Source organism: Pseudorasbora parva, chromosome 13 (assembly GCF_024679245.1).
Source record: "Pseudorasbora parva isolate DD20220531a chromosome 13, ASM2467924v1, whole genome shotgun sequence".
Lineage (NCBI taxonomy): Eukaryota > Metazoa > Chordata > Actinopteri > Cypriniformes > Gobionidae > Pseudorasbora > Pseudorasbora parva.
In genome coordinates, this window is record NC_090184.1 from 4094847 (window position 1) to 4116831 (window position 21985).

General features: G+C 38.3%; 1 protein-coding gene across 7 annotated transcripts in view; it reads left to right on the forward strand.

Moving 5' to 3' along the window:
* dbnlb (drebrin-like b) overlaps positions 1–21985 on the forward strand; it is a 49026-nt gene that overhangs the window by 11239 nt on the left and 15802 nt on the right. For 2 of the 7 annotated variants that reach the window (XM_067412983.1, XM_067412984.1), the window contains exons 4-11: positions 965–1039; positions 3148–3294; positions 6442–6519; positions 9421–9572; positions 10971–11025; positions 16213–16293; positions 16853–16967; positions 20718–20810. In XM_067412983.1, the coding sequence (XP_067269084.1) occupies positions 965–1039; positions 3148–3294; positions 6442–6519; positions 9421–9572; positions 10971–11025; positions 16213–16293; positions 16853–16967; positions 20718–20810 (796 nt within the window). The remainder of the gene's footprint in view (positions 1–964; positions 1040–3147; positions 3295–6441; positions 6520–9420; positions 9573–10970; positions 11026–16212; positions 16294–16852; positions 16968–20717; positions 20811–21985) is intronic. The other 5 variants (XM_067412987.1, XM_067412986.1, XM_067412989.1 and 2 more) reach the window with 3 other exon arrangements.

The following is a 21985-nucleotide window of genomic DNA, read 5'->3' on the forward strand; positions in this document are numbered from 1 at the left end:
GTATCAAGGCACCTCAGTGGGAAAGAAAAAGTGTGGCAAAAAACGCTGCTCAACGAGAAGAGGTGAGCAGACCCTGAGGAAGATTGTGGAGAAGGACCGACTCCAGACCTTGGGGGACCTGCGGAAGCAGTGGACTGAGTCTGGAGGAGAAACATCCAGAGCCACCGTGCACAGGCATGAGCAGGAAATGGGCTACAGGTGCCGCATTCCCCAGGTCAAGACACTTTTGGGCTACAGAGAAGCAGCACTGGACGGTTGCTCAGTGGTCCAAAGTACTTTTTTCGGATGAAAGCAAATTTTGCATGTCATTTGGAAATCAAGGTGCCAGAGTCTGGAGGAAGACTGGGGAGAAGGAAATGCCAAAATGCCTGAAGTCCAGTGTCAAGTACCCACAGTCAGTGATGGTCTGGGTATTACTTTTTTGTATTAAAAACACTTTTCTTTTATTGGTCGGATGAAATATGCTAATTTTTTGAGACAGGAATTTGGGGTTTTCATGAGCTGTATGCCAAAATCATCAGTATTAAAACAATAAAAGACCCGAAATATTTCAGTTGGTGTGCAATTAATCTAAAATATATGAAAGTTTAATTTTTATCATTGCATTATGGAAAATAATGAACTTTATAACAATATGCTAATTTTTTTAGAAGGACCTGTATATGAGTCTTTGAGTCTGTAAAAAAAGCCAACAAACTGAAAGATTTTTAAAAAATTGAGGTAATGTAATATTGTTAAAACAGAAAAATAAATGTGGTATCAAAAGTATCGTTCAGTAACCGGCACTGAAGTCAAGGTGTCGGTATCGAAAACATTTGAACGATACCCAGCCCTAATGTTGAGTTTCCTGCTGTAACCATGATGAAACCTTCCAGGATCATTTGGTCATCTGACACCCCTAATGTGTGTGTACAATAATGATGTTTTGTCCAAGTTTTTGACATTTATTTTTTATTTTTTACAGACCGGTGAGGGTGTTAAAGATGCCAGAAAAGGCCAGTGTGCAAATCATGTGAGCTCCATGGCTAACTTTCTTAAGGTAACTTGGCTATTTTGTTATTTGTTTCAGTGTGTGTGTGTGTATTGTGGAAAGTAGGGGTGTAACCCAGCCTAAACAATCTGATCATCATATAAAGTGAAATTTGGACTAAACCGCTCAATTCATATGAATTGGTTTTAGAGTTAATGATCGATGAACTTCTGCAATGACTCACAATGATGCGATTAGCAGGTAAGAGGCTCACAACAGGATACATTATGGGCTATATCTAGAGCGACACATTTGATTTGGCTTTTTTGGTAGTTATTTAGAGCTTGGCAACATCCGACCACAAGCTCTCACTGTATCTAAAAGAATCATGGCTGGTTCAAAATTTAAAGCAGAGTTTAACTTTTCCTCAGTTTAGGGGGTGTTTTTTGCCCACTTAAATTGATTTCTAGGTTCATTTTTACCATTACAAAGGCTGTTTTTTGTACAGTATTAATTGTATGCATCATCTTTATATCATATTCTTAAATATAATATGTTCCATTAGATTACTTATACACTATAGTTCAGTTACCAAACAAATTAAATTGGTTGCACCCCTTTTGTGCGAACTTTTTGCGTCAGAACACCCACCACACACCAGCACTATACTGGGGAGTTAGGACCATAGAGATACATAATAAAGGCTAGATGTCTCGTGCGCGTTGTTGGCCAATGGAGGTCGCCGTCCGCAACTGGCGGCCATCTTGTCACAGGCAAGATATATATATACACACACACACACATACATATAGCTCTGAATTTTTACCCCAGAGCTAGCTATAGCTAATATATATACTTTTATAATAAGAATATCACTATTATAATAAAATAATTATTTTTTTTAAATTTAAAACAAAACAAAAACATGCAAATTAAGTTTATTTTAACCAGGCAAAAGATTGGTTGTCATAAAATCATTATTGGTGTCAATAAACCTATATAATTGAACAGCTCGATTGTGGTCTCAGCCTTGATAACGTGCACGTAAGTTATAGCCGTGATACACACGCTGCACGATTAAGTCGTTTATCGAAACGAAAAGCTGCAATTTCAACGTGTTAAAGCATCCAGATTTGTAGCCATGTTAATAACGTTTGTAAGAAACCAAACCATTTGTAAATCCGTCAACATTTCAGCGAGATAAGAGTATTTATGTTCGTACAGATCACTCACCTTACATCAGGTTCCACAGAGCCCGATAGAAAGCTTGCCTGTGACAAGATGGCCGCCGGTGATGGCGATGGTGACTCCGCCGTAAGACATCTAGCCTTTATTATGGATATCTATGGTTAGGACCCACACAGACCACAGGGTGAGCGCCCCCTGCTGGCTCTCTAACACCTCTACCAGCAGATGTTTTCCCAGTTGGGAAACCAGTCTTGGGCTGCAGGGTGATATGGCTGCTGGTTGACGTGCTGATTATACATTATAATATGTGATGTATAAGTGCTAGAAAAAATGTAAAGCACTTGAAAGCGCTTGAATTTCTCTCTTAAACGATTGTAAAATGTGAGGTGTGAACTTTTTTCTGCCACAATACCATGATTACAGTTAGCGTAACTACATTAAATCCATTGTGAATGTCGTTGATTTGTTGACTTTTTCACTTTTTCACAAAATACAACCATTTGGTTGCAATCTGGTGCCCTACATTCAGTTTCTCCATTGGGTACATTTTTTTAAATAATAACTTTCAAAGAAGGACTGTGAACCTTTTAAAGAAGGTTCACAGCCTTTTTAGCTTTTTAAACTTACTGAGCTCCAAGGTTGTTAATTGATGAAATATGTCTTTAAGACAGAGAGGAGACTGTTGTTTTCACTGGAATATCCGGTTATGAGATTTTAATGAAGAAATTACAAAGTCAAAAATTACATTTCAAATTAATCATGCAATATAAACTGCATTTAGATCAATGTAGTCTAAGCTAACTTTGTTTATGCTCAGGTTTACACACTGCCAAAGGTTGCTAATAAATAAGCTGACACGAGTGTGTGCGTGGGAATGTTTGGTTTAAAACAAGACTGTGAATTTTGATGCTTACATCTGATGGTTGCAAACGAGTATTGAAAATGTGTTTTGTGTGTGGGACTAAACTGTGACAGCGCTGTTTCTGTAGGGCGCTCACGTGACGATAAACGCACGGGCGGAGGAGGACGTGGAGCCTGACGCCATCATGCAGAAAGTGGCTAAAGCCTCAGGAGCCAACTACAGCTTTCACAAAGAGACAAATCGCTTCAGAGACGCCGGGCCGCAGGGGCCTGTGGTCAGTGTCACGCACATCACACACCAGAGCGGTGTCCACTGCAGCCTTATTTATAGTCTAGAACATGCATATACTACACCGGGTAAACCCAGCCCAATCTGCCGGCGATTTGATTTCGCCCGGCAACTCAGTCTGGAAACCTGTACATTTATTTCTACTGCTTCTGTTACACTTTTGCAGGAACCAATCACAGACTGGCTTATCCACCTGGTGCGCTATTGGTGGGTTTAAAACGATGACAGATAGAGAAGTGATGAGTCGTTGCCTATTGATCACGCCTCTTGTGCTCTGATTGGTTGAATGACTGTCCAATTGCGTACAGAGTCATTTGAATAATGCTCGTTTATCACACCTCTTGTGCAGTAGAAAAAACAGAGCAGACTCCCCAGATCAATGTTCAATCTTAAATTGAACTTGGTCTGGTTATAGCCAAACAATGCATATACTACTGTTTTTAAAGAAAGTAATACTTTTATTCAGTAAGGACACATTCAATTAATCAAAATTGAGATTTATAGTGTTATAATTTCAAATAAACGCTGTACAACCTGTTTAGATAATTTAAGCAGCACAACTGTTTTCATCATTGATAATAATCATAAAGTTTCTTGATCATTAAATCCTCATATGAGAATGATTAGTAAAGGATCATGTGACACTGAAGACTGGCGTAATGATGATCAATTCAGCTTTGATCACAGGAATACATTACACTTTACTATATATTCATATAAAAAACAGCTGTTTTACATTGGAATAATATTTCACAGTTTTTATTGTATTTTTGACCAATTAAATGCTGGAAGCCGTGGGGAGCAGAAGAGACCTCTTTTAAATAACATTCAAAAAATCTTAAATGAACGGTAGTGTATGTTGATCTTGGAAAACAGTCTCGACGAGTCGAGCCACGAACGCTGTGCTAAGTGAGCTGGTTGATAGGAATTAAGTTTGTGAAACTAATTAGATCGAAATGCAAGAATTTTCTCTGTTTATTAAAGTAGCACTAGGTAACTTTTCAACCTTTATAATATATTTTTCAAGACTCTTGTGATGATACATTGACTTACAACAGGTTGAATGACACGTCTGCCATAGCCTGACGGGGTCTGTATCGTTTTTAATCGTACTTTTAAACTTCAGGTTTCGGGTAGTAACCCGAGAACAAAAAGAACTACACAATTCGACTGCTTTACGGCATATACATCACTTCCACCAACACCCACACTTCCTTACATTCGGACGTGCGAGCCCAACTTTGTTTGTCGGATAATATAGTCGTGTCCGAAGCAGCACAGACAAATAAGAAAGAAAAGGTTTTGTTGGAGGAAAGCAATAAGAGGAAACGAGAAAGTGATGGGATTAAAGGCAGGACGAGGATCAACACTGGACCAGCGTTTGCTCGTCGGCGTGAGCTGAAGGAGGCGTGCCCGACCGATGCTGTCCTGCTTGTTACGGTGAGCTACCACTCAAACATTGAACTGAAGTATCATATAGATTCTGTAAAATGGTAACCAATAGACTACTATAATGACGCTGGCTTGTAAACATGAGCATCGCGATTATTTGGCGTTTGAAAAAAATAAAACCCATGAAATTATATCCATATGACATGCTGAAGCATATGCCACTGACTATACCTGGGATGAAGACATTTCACACGCGCCGATAGAAGAACAGCTGCATGTGAACTCCTCCTGCAGTGTTCAGGGGAACTGTTAGTGCTGCACCAACCCGCGGGACGCTTTTATGAAGTTATTTGGCCCGCACCGCACCACTGTATATATTTTTACAACCCGCCCCGCACCACTGTATATATTTTTACAACCCGCCCCGCACCACTGTATATATTTTTACAACCCGCCCCGCACCACTGTATATATTTTTACACCCCGCCGCGCACCCGCGCCCATTAAATAGACATACGGGGTCCGTGGGTTATGAGACGACCCGCGCATCACTAGTTCAGGGCTATCAGGGTTTTCATGTCAACAAATGCACGCGCGATGGCATCCCCTGTTGTAGGATGACAGTAGTTGAGGACATTGTTTTTTCCCAACTGTAGGGGGACCCCGAGAGCAAAAGTTACCAAGTGCTGCTTTAAAATATATAGTTGACTAACTACAAGGGAAGAAGGCGTCCCATATGAGATTCCAAGTCGCAGTTCATCTCTTAGCACAGCGTTCGTGGCTCAACTGGATCTTTTCCAAGATGGTTGTATAAGATGGTATACGATCCAAGATGGCTGCTGTCTGTAAACACGTAATGTACTGTCTTTATAAAGTATCTTCTTATTAAACTGTTTGTACTCTTACAAAGTTCTCAAAGCTTCGGTTTGCATGTAGGGACCCTCATTATGCTGCCGTGTTAGTGTGAGGCTATTTTTAGTCTTGTTAGTGGTATTAACTAGCGATTTAATTTCACTTACCCTGTGCCCCATAGACAAGCGTTAAAAGCTAATCTGTGTTTAGAGATAAAACTCTTTACATTCGACTTTCATGAAAACGCATCCCAGAGAACGATCTACTCGGTAACCATCTGTTAGTCACCCCTAGGGTCATTTCTCACCGGAGTTGTCCTTTAACATGACTAACATTGACCCATCATTGTAGTGGTGAGTGAAAGTAATGGTGGTGGTTGGCAGCAGAAGGCATCAGACGGGTCTTGTGATGGCACAGTGGTGTTGGGGTCAGTGTCTGTTTATCTCCGCCGCTCTTCATAGTGCTGCGTCAGGAGATTCACAGGGAGGGAGCCACAATGCCCGGAATGTGAAAAGTATTGTGGTGCTTTGGGATAATTTCTCTGCTGAGCTCTAAATCTGCCCACAAACTGCAATTGAGTGCTTTAAAGTGCAGCTGAGTCATTTATCTACAGTACATCGGGAATGAGTAAACATCTTTTTGATGTATTGATATATATCAGTATGCTTGACGTTAGTTGTTTCCAAGTCTCACCCACTCCCATGTTTGTTAAATCTTTTGGCCAATTCACTTATGCTTGTAGCTATAAAAGTGTCATAGTCTTAGTTTTTTTATATATACTTTAATATGTTCAGTTTTTTTCCACAGAACCTTTCCACTGAAATCAGCAAAGTCTAAAGATTCCATCTCTGCTTAGTCATAATTAACCACTGATTGTTTTCCCATGCAGGGATCTGTTTACCAGAAGACTAACGCCATGTCTGAAATCAAGAGAACCAACAAAGACACTTTCTGGGCCCAAGCAGAGGTAATGGTGGCATGGTTCAGGGTTTCTGCTCACAGTATGTCGTGCAGACAAAATAAGCATTTTTATGCAGTTCTCAAGCCTTTTAATTCCAGTATTTGAAGACTCCATGACATTTCCAGTTCATGATTTACTGGATAAGAATTAGGGATAAAATCTTTTCAGATCCAGTTAAAGGCACAATATAGCCCCGTTTCCACCAAAATTACCCGGAATATTTTGTACCAGGAACTTTTTTAAAGGAACTTTTCTCCCCCCAGACCTGCAACTGTCTGCCTTTCCACCGCGATAAAGTTCCGTGAAGATTAGGCAAATTAGTCCAGTGATGTAGGACTGCACGCGACTGCTCCTCCAAGTCAGTAACGGACAGTAATCATTTTTGTGTGTACCGATTGAAAGATTTAGTGGACTGTTTACATGAGACGTTATCTAAACCGATCTGGTGTTTACATGTGATGACTTTCAATCGCAATCATTTTGTCACATGCAGTTTGTCTGCCGCATCAAAAATGTCAACTCTGTTTTCTCCAGCAGCTGTGTTAACTGAAGCCAGAGCAACTCTTAACGGCCACAGGACTAATACAGTATTATATAAGCTATTTATTTGTTGTAAAGTGTAATAATCATCTCAGAAAAAAAAAAAAATTATTCTGTCAGGCGCAGTTAAAGTAAAAACTGCCTGGGGCAATATACGCTGTGTCATTATTCCAACATTATCTTCATAACTTACGAAATAAAAAGTTTACCCCTCAGAAAAATGTACTTTCCTCTCTTGTCAACATGAGTGCGGCATGCGCTGTCACGTCATGTAAGAACGCACACTTAAAAGTAATTGGTCAGGTCGTTTACATGGTGAAAAATATAGACTGTAAAAAAAAATTATATCGAGTATGAAAGAGATTCAATCTGTGCTGCTTTTGCTGGTTATGTATAGGTTTACTAAGAGGAAATTAACAACGACAGAAAAGAGCACTAATATGCAGATTCAGCAGCATGCAGCATATTCAGAAAGCTTGTAAAGCTAGATTTAAAATGACAATGTATATTATTATCAGCTATTACGGACATTGAATGTGAGTTGGCTGAGACGAACGCGCGCCATCAGACAGAGAGCAAGACTGATATTTACTGAACGTAGACCGAACCTCGCAAAGACTTTTAAAAATGCCGGTTGAAATAAAATGCAGCGTGAGCTAAACCAATCAGCATGTTCAGCGCCCAAGTCCCGCCCTCGAAAGTTCCTGAACTTTGAAAAAGTACTATTTCGCGAGCAGGGCCGTTTGGAGGGGGGAAATATTTACCCGGAACTTCATTTAGACCCTGATTCCTGCGGTCAAAACACACAGAGTACCACCCAAAGTTCCTGGGTAAAGTTCCTGTGGTGGAAACAGGGCTGTAATTTTTCGCTGCTAGATGTCGCTTATTCAAAACAGATGCGTGTCTTCATGACTTGATTTAACTGAGTTTTTATTCTGCCGCTGTTGAGCGCTTCCGTTTCTTCCAATCGTGTGTGTGTGGTAACGCAGTACTGTTTTATCATTTTACACACATTTGAGTGTGTTAAAGGGATGTTATAATGCTACTCTGTGCGTTCGCTTGGCGCTACTATGAGACACTTGTTCACACCAGTGTTAATTTCTTTGACAAATAATTTTCTTCAACAACCTATTTTCATCGATGAAAACGAGATAACTTTTTTTTATAGATTTCCGTCATAGTTTGTCATCATCCAGCACTTTTTAGTTATGACACTGTACAAATTGTGAATAAAAACAGAATGCAATGATGTGGAAGTTTCAAATGTCAATATTTATTCAGAATACAACATAGATGATATATCAAATGTTTAAACTGAGAAAATGTATCATTTTAAGGGAAAAATAAGTTGATTTTAAATTCCATGGCATCAACACATCTCCAAAAAGTTGGGACAAGGCCATGTTTACCACTGTGTGGCATCCCCTCTTCTTTTTATAACAGTCTGGAGAATGAGGAGACAAGTTGCTCAAGTTTAGTAATAGGAATGTTGTCTAAAACGAATGTTTATTTGAAGGGATGGCATTTGTAGTGGTGTCCGAAACCATAGTGGATGTTATAAAGTGAATCCCACATTGCACCGCAATAACGAGTGTAAATTAGAATTTTTTTATTTTTTATTTTTTATTTATTTAATCGGGACAATGCACATTAATGAACAGTCTAACATTACTGTAAAGACTGTAAATGAGCCAGGTTATAGCATAAATGCAAATTTTCACCTGTAGTCCCGAGGCAGGGAATAAGGAAATAAGGGTTTAAGGGGCGTTTTTGGATTCAGAGTCTTTTAGGAATGAAGTAAATGGCTCTATTTATGAACGAGTCATTGAATCATTGGTTCACCCGATTGATTCGCTCAAAACACTGATTCATTCAGAAACTAAACGCCGCTGTGTGTTACTCGGATATGCACATCAGTCCTACTCTGGCTATAGAGGTAATATTTTGGTTGGCAAAATTGAGACAATACCGAAACAGACAATACTGTGTCTAAAACACAATATTGAACTGTTGTAAAAAATCAATATGATATAGATATGAGACGACAACTTCAACGTCACCATGAATTTAAAATGACCTGTAGGTCTGGGGCGGTTGCGTTAAATGCCTTAAATTATTTAAACTGGTTATTTTTCCATAACTAATACATTTAATTAATGAATAAAATGACATCCCTAATTTTACGTCATCTTGAGGCTCCCTTGGAAGAATTATTGTTTAAATGTAAATTTAATTATGAGCATTTATACAGACTCTAGAAAATCAAGATTAGTTTACATATTACATATTTATTTTTTCATGATCATACAGCCATTTTATATGTGAATTATCTTTCTGTTTGGCTCAATGCTTTTGTCTGTTTCTCAGAAAGACGAGGAGAAGCGTCTTCAGGAGGAGAGGAGAAGGGCAGCGGATGAGAGGCAGCGGCTGGAAAAAGAGAGGAAGGACCGAGAGGTCAAGGAGGCGGAGTTACGGGACAAGAAAGTCAAAGAGAGAGCGTCACAGATCGATGAGCAGAGGTCGGTTTGTGCACATAAACCTCCTGTGTATAGGATTGTCTTTCAGTGTTTATTTTCACAGCAATTTTTGATTGTTTTAGTCATAGTCTTTTGACTAAAATGCCATTTAGTTTGTCATATTTTAGTCACCTGAATTGTTTTAGTCGACTAAATATCATAAGACTGTTCAATTGTAATGCATTAATTGAGGATTTATGCATTACATAACCGACTGTTACTTGAAATTATGTCAAAACTGACATTTTGACATAATTGTGTGTTTTGACCGTTCAAGCGCAAAAATACACGAAAGAGCTCAATTCACTTTTTGTTTTTGTTTTTTAAAAACATCTATATAGTTTTTATAATGTTTTAGTTAGGATATCAGGTTCACCTAAAGCTTCAAATACTTTTATTTTTATTTTTATTTTAATTAGCATTTATTCAATTTTAAGTAATGATTTTTTTAATGGTTTTAGTTAATTATTATAACCCTCATACTTTATTGAATAAGGTGTCAAATACTGTTCTTAGTCTTTCCTCCTAACTATGAATTAAATGGGAATTCAATTAAATGCAGTTTATTGTGTAACCATAAACGTATATAATGCATGAAATGCAAGCTCGAAATACACAGGGACTCTTATTTTGAAATACATGCGCCTTACTATTGCAAGTTGCAAATGCTTATTTAAGTTCAGATGAGGGAGATCAAACATCCATTGTTACAACCGTTTAAAACATATAACTATATAAACATCGTAAAGTAAACGTTGTCATTATTTCTCAGCATTAGTTCATAAACGATAACCTGGCATAAATGTGTGTTATTCATTGATTGAGCTGTTCTGAAGCTCAACAGCGCTGCATTTTCCCGCCATTAGATCAGCACGTTATTAATGTGTGCATCTGTTACACAGGACATCAGTTCTGACTGGATCTCTTCCCTAATCGGCCCTCTCTAACATTTTCATCTCGTTTTTATTCAATGACGAAAATGACAGATTTTCGTCATAGTTTTTGTCATCCAACACTAGTGTTTGTTTAGTTATCGACTCTTTTCATCTGTGAAAAAAGGTTGTTGACGAAAATGATGATGTCAATTATTTGTCAATGAAGTTAACACTAGTGTCTATAAAAAAAAAGAAAATTCTGCCATAATTTACTCACTCTTTCCAAACCTGTATGAGTTTCTTTGTTCTGTGGTAACCAAACGGTTTCGCTTCCCATTTACAATGGAAGTCAATAGGACCCGAAACACATTCTTCAAAATATGGTCTTTTGTTTTACTCATACAGGTTTAGAACAACACAAGGCTGAGTATGACTTTTAATGAGATCCGCAAGGGTCAGACTGTCAGTTTTATGTTGCTCTTTGATATAAAGTTGCCTGCTGAGTGTTAATGTGTTTGTGTGATAGAAAATACCAGCAGCAGCAGGACGTGGATAATCAAGGCCAACAGAAACAGCAGTGGGTGAGCGGCACACACACACACACACACACACACACACACACACACACACACACACACACACACACACACACACACACACACACACACACACCCACCCCTGTGTGGTTATTTAAATCCACATATCGCCACTCTGGACAAGTTCTGACATGGTTCCTGTGGAAATGCTGCAATATGTTTAAAGCCTTCATGGTAACACAACACACACTGGACTACTTTTGTCACTCTTTGGTTGTGTAAAATATCATGAGGTGATTAACTGACAAATCAAACTAATATTTAGCTGGAACAGGATTTGAGGAGGAGTTTATAAGAATTGACTAACCCTTTGTTTCTGAAAACACTTAAAATCTGATCAACAATTTATTCTGGCTACAAACCGCCCACTTAGATGAGGAGAGAGTGTTTGATAAATCATAAAGCGTGGGGGGTTATGAGCAGATCAATCTGAAATCATAATTCTGAGAACAATGCATAATTTAAGGGTTCTTCATCTCGACTTGTTCAGGACATGTCACGCTTTATATTTTCACATTACTCGTGTTTACTTGTGTTTTATTTGCAGTTTTTAAAACTTTAATTTAGGAAGTAATTAGTAACAAGTACTGCTTGTTTATACTTAATACTTTTCAGAGAGAATAATCGAGATGTACTTAGTAGTTAGTAATTAATTACCGTTTTGGAGCAATTAACCCAAAAATGTTTATTTGTCAATCTCACATTAATAGGGCCTTATGAAATCTGTATTTTTTTCCCCCCAAATTCCATTTAATTTTTATACAAATTCCGTTTGAATTTTGTTGGACTCCATTATAAAGGTTATATTACATTTTAGTAATCGATAAGCATGTCTGATTAATTGAAATCATGAAACTTATACAATTTAACAATTTATTAAAAGGTTAACAAAAATTACGTTCTGTAATTTGACCGTGTGATGTTTTGCAGGACCCTATGAAATATTTTTTTCCCCTCAAACTCCATTTTATTTTTTTAACCAAACTCTACGTTTTCTGGATTTCATTTTATTGATTAAATAACATTTTAATAATCATTCAATAATTAATTATATTCATAAAAACAACATCAATTTATAAAAAATAAAATCATAATTTTAATTTGTCTTTTAATTATATAAAATTAAATAATATAAACGTCGCACACCTGTGTGTGATAGGTGCGTAGGAGAGCAGGACAAAAAAGTCAAATTATCCACAATTGAAAAGAGAGGTCCCGCACACTATCGACTTGCAATTAAAAGTGATTTATTCTTTCAATGCAACGTTTCAATCTTTCGATCTTTCTCAGGCAGAGAATTATATAAAATTAAAATTCAATTTTATCAAAATGCTGCACAGCAGAGCTTTACTTTTAAAATTAAAACATGGAAGAAAAAGCATAATTATTCCTTAAAAAAATAAAGATTTATTTGATATTTAATTTTGTTAATATATTATTAGTGCTAGTATTATTATTACATTGAGAAATAGTTTAATTCTACTGTACAACAGTAATATATTTCTGTCACAACTTCAAGTTAAACCAAACTTTTATTTTGACGGGTTGCGGTGAAGAGCTTTGAGCTTCTGTGTGTTTATGAAATATGACAGTTTTATCAAATGAAACGCTGATGAAGTGACTCAGAGTAGCTCTGGAGATGAAGTTCATGCGTTCATGTCCTCATATAGTGAGACAGCAGAGGCTGTCAAGTCCCCTTTATTTATGTAGCGCTTTTTACAATGCTGATTATTTGAAAGTAGCTTCACAGTGTTAAACGGAAAATAATGCAACAGAATTTGATTCGGCTGTACAGCCGCTCTGGAGAAAACGGTGATGTTATCAGCTAATTTCAATGATCATATAGTGTCAATGCGGGCAGATCGTGAAACCTCAGAACATGCAGGATTCATATTTAAATAGTCTTTTGTGGTTTAATATTCACATACACTAGTCTATATCGCAATGAGATTTAAGTCTTCTGACCTGCTTTTGATTTTATTCATCCAAAATGTGACCAGTTCGGTGACATTTCGCGTTATGCAGTAAATTGCGTTTTTATGACTGGATTATGTCCGCGTTTTCCACATCGTGGAAATCATAGGGCCCTCGTCAAGCGTTCCGGCCCACTAAAATACATCAACTATATTATAAAGACGATAGCCACTCATTATCATTCACACTTCAACTTTTGCATGTCATGCTGCCCAATGGCTATAATTCAATGACAACAACTTCTCTTTTACTGGCCTAGTGTGGTTATGTGAACCCACTGTTCTTCAGCTATCATCATAACACTTCTATCTCCACATAGATAATCTTTAAACCGCATTTCCAAAATATACTCTCTACAGCTTAGCTCAGACGTGCAACATCTGTGGTTTCATGTTTAGGCCAAATGCACAGGACGCACTGACACACATGCACAGTTCACACGGTCAAATCACGGCTGGTATTACCCATCTACCTCGATAGCATGCTCTCGATAGCTGCAGGTTTTGGTACACAGCCCTCATTTATGAGGTAAATAAACCTTGTGAGCTACATTTACAATGCCGATTTTTATCTATACCATTTTGTATTGAATGCATTAACGGGATAGTTCACCCTAAAATGTAGGCAGCTGTCGCACTGTCTTTTTAAAGGCATGGCCACATTCAAACAGGAATCAACACGATCAGTCATTTCCTGTGAGAGCGCGATATCTCTGAGGCTAAAAATCATCTCCGGTTCATTTCTTCTGATCAGTCCATCGAGGTCAGACGTGAGTAAAACATGAACACACTGAAGAGCCGCTTCATAGTAGAAACTGAAGTTGTAATTCTAACTGAAAACAGTGACACGGTTCACATGTTCAATACTGTAACGCTGCTGCTTTAAATCAGTCTGCTGTATAAAGTGCTATATTAATAAGCACTTAAACTGTGCTTATTAATAACCGTGACGTGACTGGAGTGCTGAACTCGCAGAGCTCTATTCTATGGAATAGACATATCCACATCACTATGATCAGATGCTTTCTGAACGGCTGTTTTCTCACCGCTGGTTAAATTGAGTTAGTTTGCCGTTTTCATCTATACCTTTTTGTATTGAATGCATTAACGGGATAGTCCATCCTAAAATGGAAATCATTTACTCACCCTGGTATTGATTTAATGCTGTGTCTTTCTTTTTCGGACCACAAAAAGAGATTTTTCTTTTCTTTTAAACGTCCCACTCGTCCATATAATGGCAGTGAATCGCAATTGGCATCGTCTTTTTATGCAAAAGTATCTCAGAATGATCCTATACAACATGACATGTCTTACAAGTGTTCTGGCCGTTTAGGATAGTATTTTGTAAAAAATGTATTTAATGTATTTAAGTAAATTCCTGACCTTGTTCGTTGGTCTTTAGTGCTTGACTGCATGACTCTATTAATTCACTCCAACTCGCCCAGGAAAAGCACACACGTTGTAAGAAATCAAGATTGATGGTAAAATGGGAAATGGACTGCATTTATATAGCGCTTTTAACAGACCCATGCCCATCCAAAGTGCTTTACATCTTGCCTCAAATTTACCCATTCACTCTCTCATTCACACACTGACGGCGGTGTCAGCCATGCAAGGTGCCATCCAGCTCGTTGGGTTAACCTTCCGGTTTGTAGACAATCTACATGAACCACTGAGCCACTGCCGATAAATACATGACATAAAATGCCTAGAAATCCCCAACAAGTATCCGTGTACTTTCTTCACTGGGTTGAATATTGTCAGAATGGCAGATGTGAATGTAATGACACAATGCATATATTCACCTCAAAAAAGTAAATTATTTGTTGTATTTAGCCCAATTCTATTTTATACCCCTTCGCTTCGCTTCGCCGTCCCCTAAACCTACCCGTTCCTCTTGCCCCTTGGGGTGAAAATATTCCCCTAAGAAATGGGACACCACTACTATACCATTACACATAATCATACCCCGTTTCTTTTATTAGTGTCCTGTAACATTTAACCAGTACAAACAGCAATGAAGTGAGTAGGCTATATCTAACAGAAATCAGGCGCCGCGCAAGCACGTTTAACAAATGACTCACTCTTAGCGTAGTTTTACACTGTATTTTTGGACGTAATAAAATGTCGTAATTTTAAGTTCAAAAACATGGGCCTTCGAGTTTCCTAAGACGATACAGAATGATCCCGAACGTACAAGACTGGTGAAGATGCTTTTCCATCGGGCCAAACTGTTCTCTTTGTTTATTAACCGTTCCATTCGCTGCTGATCCGGGCCGGCCGGTACAGATATGGTCTTGTTTTTTACTGTGGTGCTGCGATAGCTCTTTGCAATGTTATATAAACGATTAAGTCGCTGTATTGATAACGCAAGAGTTTACAGATGATACGTGATGCAAATAACTTTTGTAAATAAATATTTTTTTATTTACTATTATATACTATTATTTATTTGTGTTCACATTACTCATAGTGCATTTAGCAAGCTATGGAGAGACTGGGAAACTCCTCATACCCCTTCATTTGAAGTGTGGTCCTGAAAAATCTTGGTTTTGGCCCTGGCCCTTACCCCTACCCACTCCAACCAAAAGAGAATTGGGGAAAGGGAACAGCTAAGGGGTAGAAATGGGATTGGGCCTTAATGTGCGTATTTATTAATTCAACTTGTGACGACGGCTCGTGCACTCCAGTCCTGTTGTGGAGACTCTATTCGTTCCTATCACTGATGAACACATTTGGATTTATTAGGGGGAAAAAAACTACACCATGGCAGATTCGAACCCAGAGCTTCTGAAATGCTCAACAAAAGCTCTGCCACCAGACCATTAGTGCACACTAATGTCTACAGAGGATCTGTGTACATAATCTTGAAGAACTTATAATACGAATAATATTTTTGATATATAATATTTATAAAATTGCTGATGAAGTGACTCTGATAGCATATATAAAAGAACGTATAATATTTTTGATATATACGGATGAAACTAAATTGACATTTTTAGGAACCATCGTTTGAAGTGTATTTATATATTAAACTTTATTCTTGTGTCCTTCCGAGGTCTGTTCTGCTCTAGAATTTGGCCAAAAGAAAGCATCTTATAAGTCCGCATAATCAAATATGATGCCTACATAAGCAGCTAACTAGGTTTTGTAACGGAATCGAGTGTAAAAGTCAAAGTGTGCTGCTGTCCATCAGGAGGAGGAGGTGGAGGAGGAGAGAAAGCAGACAGCTCAGCAGAAACCCTTTAAACGTGGAGAGTCAGTGGAAAAAGCCAACGTGAGTGGTGGGAAGTATAAAACATCTCCTCTTCTGGCCCTGGACAGAAGGACTTTTGCTTTCTGTTTTCTTTATGCAGTGTGGTAGTGTCCTTTACTGCTGACTGTTAGATTCTCTGGCTTAACCCCAGTTTATAAGCCTGTTGCTCCCAGTCATGAATGCTAATTTGTCAGTACAGTGTTAGTACAAAACAATATAACACACACTTATAAGTATGAAGCATTAAAATTACATCTTGATAACACATCAGAAAATGTTGCAAACCAGTGTGCTTGTGTTGGGCAATATTTCCTCAAAATCATGCATGATGCACCCTTTATACCAAGTATAAAGTACTTTTGAGATGATGTAGATTTGGGATGCAATAATGCCAGTCACACATTCTTGAACTTTGGGATGGGTGGTTTGCAAATTGGGATTCAGCCTATTTCTCTTGCTGTTCTCCTGTTTCTCACTTTCAGTATCTAACCACTTTGGATCGCTGGCTCTTATCTTCATATCAGTGTTATCAGTCGTGATACTCCTGGCTACTCTTGATGTTTGTGTGTATTTGTAACAGGAAGCTGCGGCTCTCGTTTCCCAGCGCTCCGTTAATCCCAGAGAAATGTTCAAACAGAGAGAAATGGGAATCAACACTTCTAACAAAGACGACTCTCAATACAGTCCAAAACCAGGTACCATTCATCTGTACACACGCTTAAACAACACATAGATCCACTATATGACTTAAAATGAGGAGGGGGGAGGGGTAATACAATTATATATATATATATATATATATATATATATATATATATATATATATAATATAAAAGTTCTCCCAATTAGAAATCATGGAGGAGTCTGAAATTATCATTGTAGGTGCATGGCCACTGTAAGAGACATAATTAAAAAAATTAAAAAACAGAAATCACAATGTATGATTTTTTTAAAAACTATTTATTTGTATGATACAGCCACAAATAAGTTTTTTTGGACACCTGATAAAATCAATGTTAATATTTGGTACAGTAGCCTTTGTTTGCAATTACAGAGGTCACACGTCTCCTGTAGTTTTTCACCAGGTTTGCACACACACTGCAGGAGGGATTTTTGCCCACTCCTCCACACAGATCTTCTCTAGATCAGTCAGGTTTCTGGCCTGTCGCTGAGAAACACAGAGTTTGAGCTCCCTCCAAAGACTCTATTGGGTTTAGTTCTGGAGACTGGCTAGGCCACGCCAGAACCTAGATATGCTTCTTACAGAGCCATTCTTGGTTATCCTGGCTGTGCTTCGGGTCATTGTCATGTTGGAAGACCCAGCCTCGACCCATCTTCAATGCTCTAACTGAGGGAAGGATGTTGTGTTCCCCAAAATCTCACAATACATGGCCCCGGTCATCCTCTCCTTAATACAGTGCAGTCGCCCTGTCCCATGTGCAGAAAAACACCCCCAGAGTTAGGGTTGGGCATCGTTTTGATTTGAGCGATTCTGATTCCGATTCTTACTTTCGATTCCGGTTCTTTTCGATTCTCGATTCCGATTCTTTGAGGGGTGGAGTCAAAACATGTCACATCGATATTCAATGCTATTTTCAATACAACGGGGGGAAAAACGCTGCATATACTGTCAATTAGATATTTTTTATATAAAAAAATTTTTTTGTCTGTCTTTTGAAAGTCTAGGCAATCAAACATTTCTTCTGAAGAGATCACTTTATATGATAAAGCTTTTAAGCTTTTTCTCATATATAAACATTGATCAATTACTATTAAAATTATCTCACAAATATTTGTTAACTCACTGTATTTTTTACAACGGGGTAATTGTGTTGCAATAGTTTACACACAGCACAAGTAAGCTTGATTTTGAATGGTAAATTGAATAAACAAAGATACATATTACAAAAAATAGCACAAATAAATACAATAGAATAAAAGATATAAATGAAATAGACTGCTTTATTTTTTCAGGTAGGTCTAACATTCAGGTAAGAAACTGAATAAAAAACGCAAAGTGGCAAAATAAATGCAAAATAACATTGGAAAATGTTTTTGCAAAAAATTAAATAGTTTCATATAAAACCATTAAAGTTAGACAAGTTGATCAGTCAAGAGCAGTGTGATCGTTTGTCTTTTTGTAGTTTGACTTTGGATAACAAATGACTGCGGTCCCTTTAAGAACTGCCGCACTCATTGATCCTGAACACTGTTCCTGTTACTCATTCTTCATTTCTTCCTGAATTGTTTATGACTGTGTTTACATACTGTTCAAAATGTGCACTGAGAATTTGTTTGAGTGTATTTGACCAATAATAAGCTGTAAAAAGAAGCGAATATTTGCACTTGTATGTCAGGGGCGGCTTTATTACGGTAGGCTATGTGTGTGTGTGCGCTTCAGATGTGAGCTTGAAATCTGCGGGGATTCGTAGAATTATGTGCAATCCCGCGTGAAATTCAGACCGATCACACACACTAACACTAACACGCTGTCGTAAGGAAAAGTCCAGCAGAACGCGCGTCTGTCGTGTTCAGAGGTTAACCGGCTGAATGAGAATATGCGGCTGCGTGTCAACTCGCTGTCGGTCAGAGAGGAGAGGAGAGCAGCTGGGATGGATTGTGTAGGCTGAGCAGGCTATCGTATCTTTTCAGATATTTCAGTATCGATATTTTTGACAACACTAGTTGCACTGTGCCGACCCAGGCTTTTAAAAGTGAAATAAATCCACACTTAAGAGCCGCTTACCGGGCTTCCATGACTAAAAGAACAAGCGGGCGCTCAAGCACCGGAAATCAGGTGGCCATGGAAACCAAAACTTGCGCGCTTGGAACCGAAGATCGGAACCGAAAATAAATTTTCTAAACGATTCCAATGGAATCGTTATTTTTTAAACGGTTCCAAGTTAGAACCGGTTCTCGATGCCCAACCCTACCCAGAGTAGGATGCTATCACCCCCATGCTTCACAGTAGGGATGGTGTTCTTGGGATGGTACTCATAATTTTTCTTCCTCGAAAACCCGTTAGTGGAATTATAACCAAAAAAGTTATATTCTGGTCTCATCTGACCACATGACTTTCTCCCATGACTCTGGATCATCCAAATGGTCATTGGCAAACTTAAGATGGGCCTGGACATGTGCTGGTTTAAGAAGGGGAACCTTCTGTGCCATGCATGATTTCAAACCATGACGTCTTAGTGTTTTACCAACAGTAACCTTGGAAACGGTGGTCCAGCTCTTTTCAGGTCATTGACCAGCTCCTCCAGTGTAGTTCTGGGCTGATTTCTCAGCTTTCTTGGGGTCATTGAGACCCAATGAGGTGAGATCTTGCATGGAGCCCCAGTCCGAGGGAGACTGACACTTAGTAGTTGGATGGTTACTGATTGAATGGGGTGGACAGGTGTCTTTATGCAGCTAACAACCTCAAACAGGCACATCTAATTTAGGATAATAAAAGGAGTGGAGGTGGACATTTTAAAAGCAGACTAACAGGTCTTTGAGGGTCAGAATTCTAGCTGATAGACAGGTTTTTAAATACTTTTTTACAGCTGTATCATACAAATAAATAGTAAAACAAATAATATATTTTGATTTCTGGATTTTTTTTTAGATTATGTCTCATATATATGTTCATGCACCTACGATGACAATTTCAGACCCCTCCATGATTTCTAAGTGGGAGAACTTTCAAAATAGCAGGGTGTTCAAATCATTCCTTCCTCACTGTGTGTGTGTGTGTGTGTGTATAAATTGTTAACCCCAGGGTTAACAATATATATATATATATATATATATATATATATATATATATATATATATATATATATATATATATATATATATATATAATATGAAAATCAGAATTTTATTATATAATAACAGTATAGTAAAAAGTAATGATCTATAGTAAACAAATCTATATAGAGAATAAAGCTATAGAATATACAAATTGAGATGATTAGTGTATATAAATATTAAGCTTTACATCTCCTTGGATAATAAATAACAAATACAGTCTGATTCCTAATGTGCACATTATGCAGCGCTGTCCTGATAAGATCTCAACAAGCACAATTTACACTATAGGAAGAGTTTTATTTTAATGCCACAGTATTTGCATGTTATATTTAGCTTCCCCTTTTGCTATGTGTGTCACGTTTCATGTAGTTTTCAAACACATCCTCGTATATATACTATTAGGAGTTGTTGTTTTTTTCTGCGCATGCAAACGCTAACTCCTGAACGTTGGATGTTCTGTGGTATTTCCGTTCTCCCCTGGCCATTTCAACCATGTCCGTCTGTCTGGAATATGACACCGTCATTAAACACCCTGCAGATCTCCTGTCTAAAACGATGTTTGTGGTCTCTTCTGCTGTGTATAACACCGTCAGCCATCTGTCAGCTTGGGTTTCTCTCTTTGTCGTTCTCTGTTGTGTGTGTCTCAGGGCGGTTAAACAGCCCTTTTCTGTCCAAGCAGTCATGTGACCCCGAGCCATTGCACTCTCCTGTGCGTCAGGCCTCGCCTTTACGAGCCAGAGGTACATAAACACGCACCTTATCGTTCACTCCTTATCTCACAATAGGAAAGGTTTGGTGTGTTCTCCCTCTCCATGCTCACGTTCATGCTCTACCTCTTTTATGTCTCAGCTAATGTCTAACCTCTCACAGTTTCCTCATGCTTGCTGCAACATTCTGCCTTACTGTTACACCTCAAAATAAAAGGGTTTGGATGTGATTCCCAGTGTGTATGAGCGTGTCTGAACAGCTTGCTGTGTGTTTGCCTCGTGCTCTTAAAGGAACAGTTCACCCAAAAGATGAATATTTGAGGAGTATCATAATGCAAGTGAATGAGGGCCTGGCACATTCAAGCTTCAAAGGATCTTAGAAGTAGTGGATTCTCAGAAGTGGTGTCATTCTGATAGTTTTGTGCGAGCAACAGATTTAAATGTAAGATCAAGAAGATAAAGGGCTACTAAAGATATGCAGTGAAATATTTTTGTGGCTGACTTTATTTGCATATGCATTTGTAGAAGTTTTCCTTTCAGAAGCAAAATGTATGGGAGGCGAGTATTCGTGCATGGTGATATACTATGGTTTGCAGTACTCAGTCTAATGGTATTTGCACCCTTATGCAATGCATTATTTTAAAAAGCAAGTCTTAACCCATTTTAACATGCTGCCATTAGTTGCTGTGAAAGGAGGGACCGCAGAGAACAGATGCTAGAGAAGACGCTATCTGAACATATTGTTTGCCAAGCCACATTATTTGTGATTTCTATTATATCTGCTGTGCTTGTGTTATTAGATCACCCGCCTTTAGTTATCATCGGCTCTGCTTGGGCCCAAAGCTAATTTGCATTGGCATTATTGAATTGAACTGCTGCGTTTGTGTTCTTTAATTTGTGCATCATCTGTAGATTCGCTTGCAGATCTTTCCAATCCCATAGAGACAGAGTGCATTTAGGCCACGCCCACCCCGGGGGGGAAACAATCCAACGCTCTCCATTGGCTTTGTATTACGTGAAGCGTCTCCTTGTCATTTCCGACTTATCAGCTTTTGAACATTGCTCTGTTTTTTGTTATATGTGACCGGGTGTACAGCAAACAAGCTAAAAGAAACAGAAGTTTTTATAAAATGTCGTCCCCATAAAAACGAGCGTTTAAGGAGATAACAGTGGACACAGGCAATAAGACGTGAAGCTTCAGCCGAAAG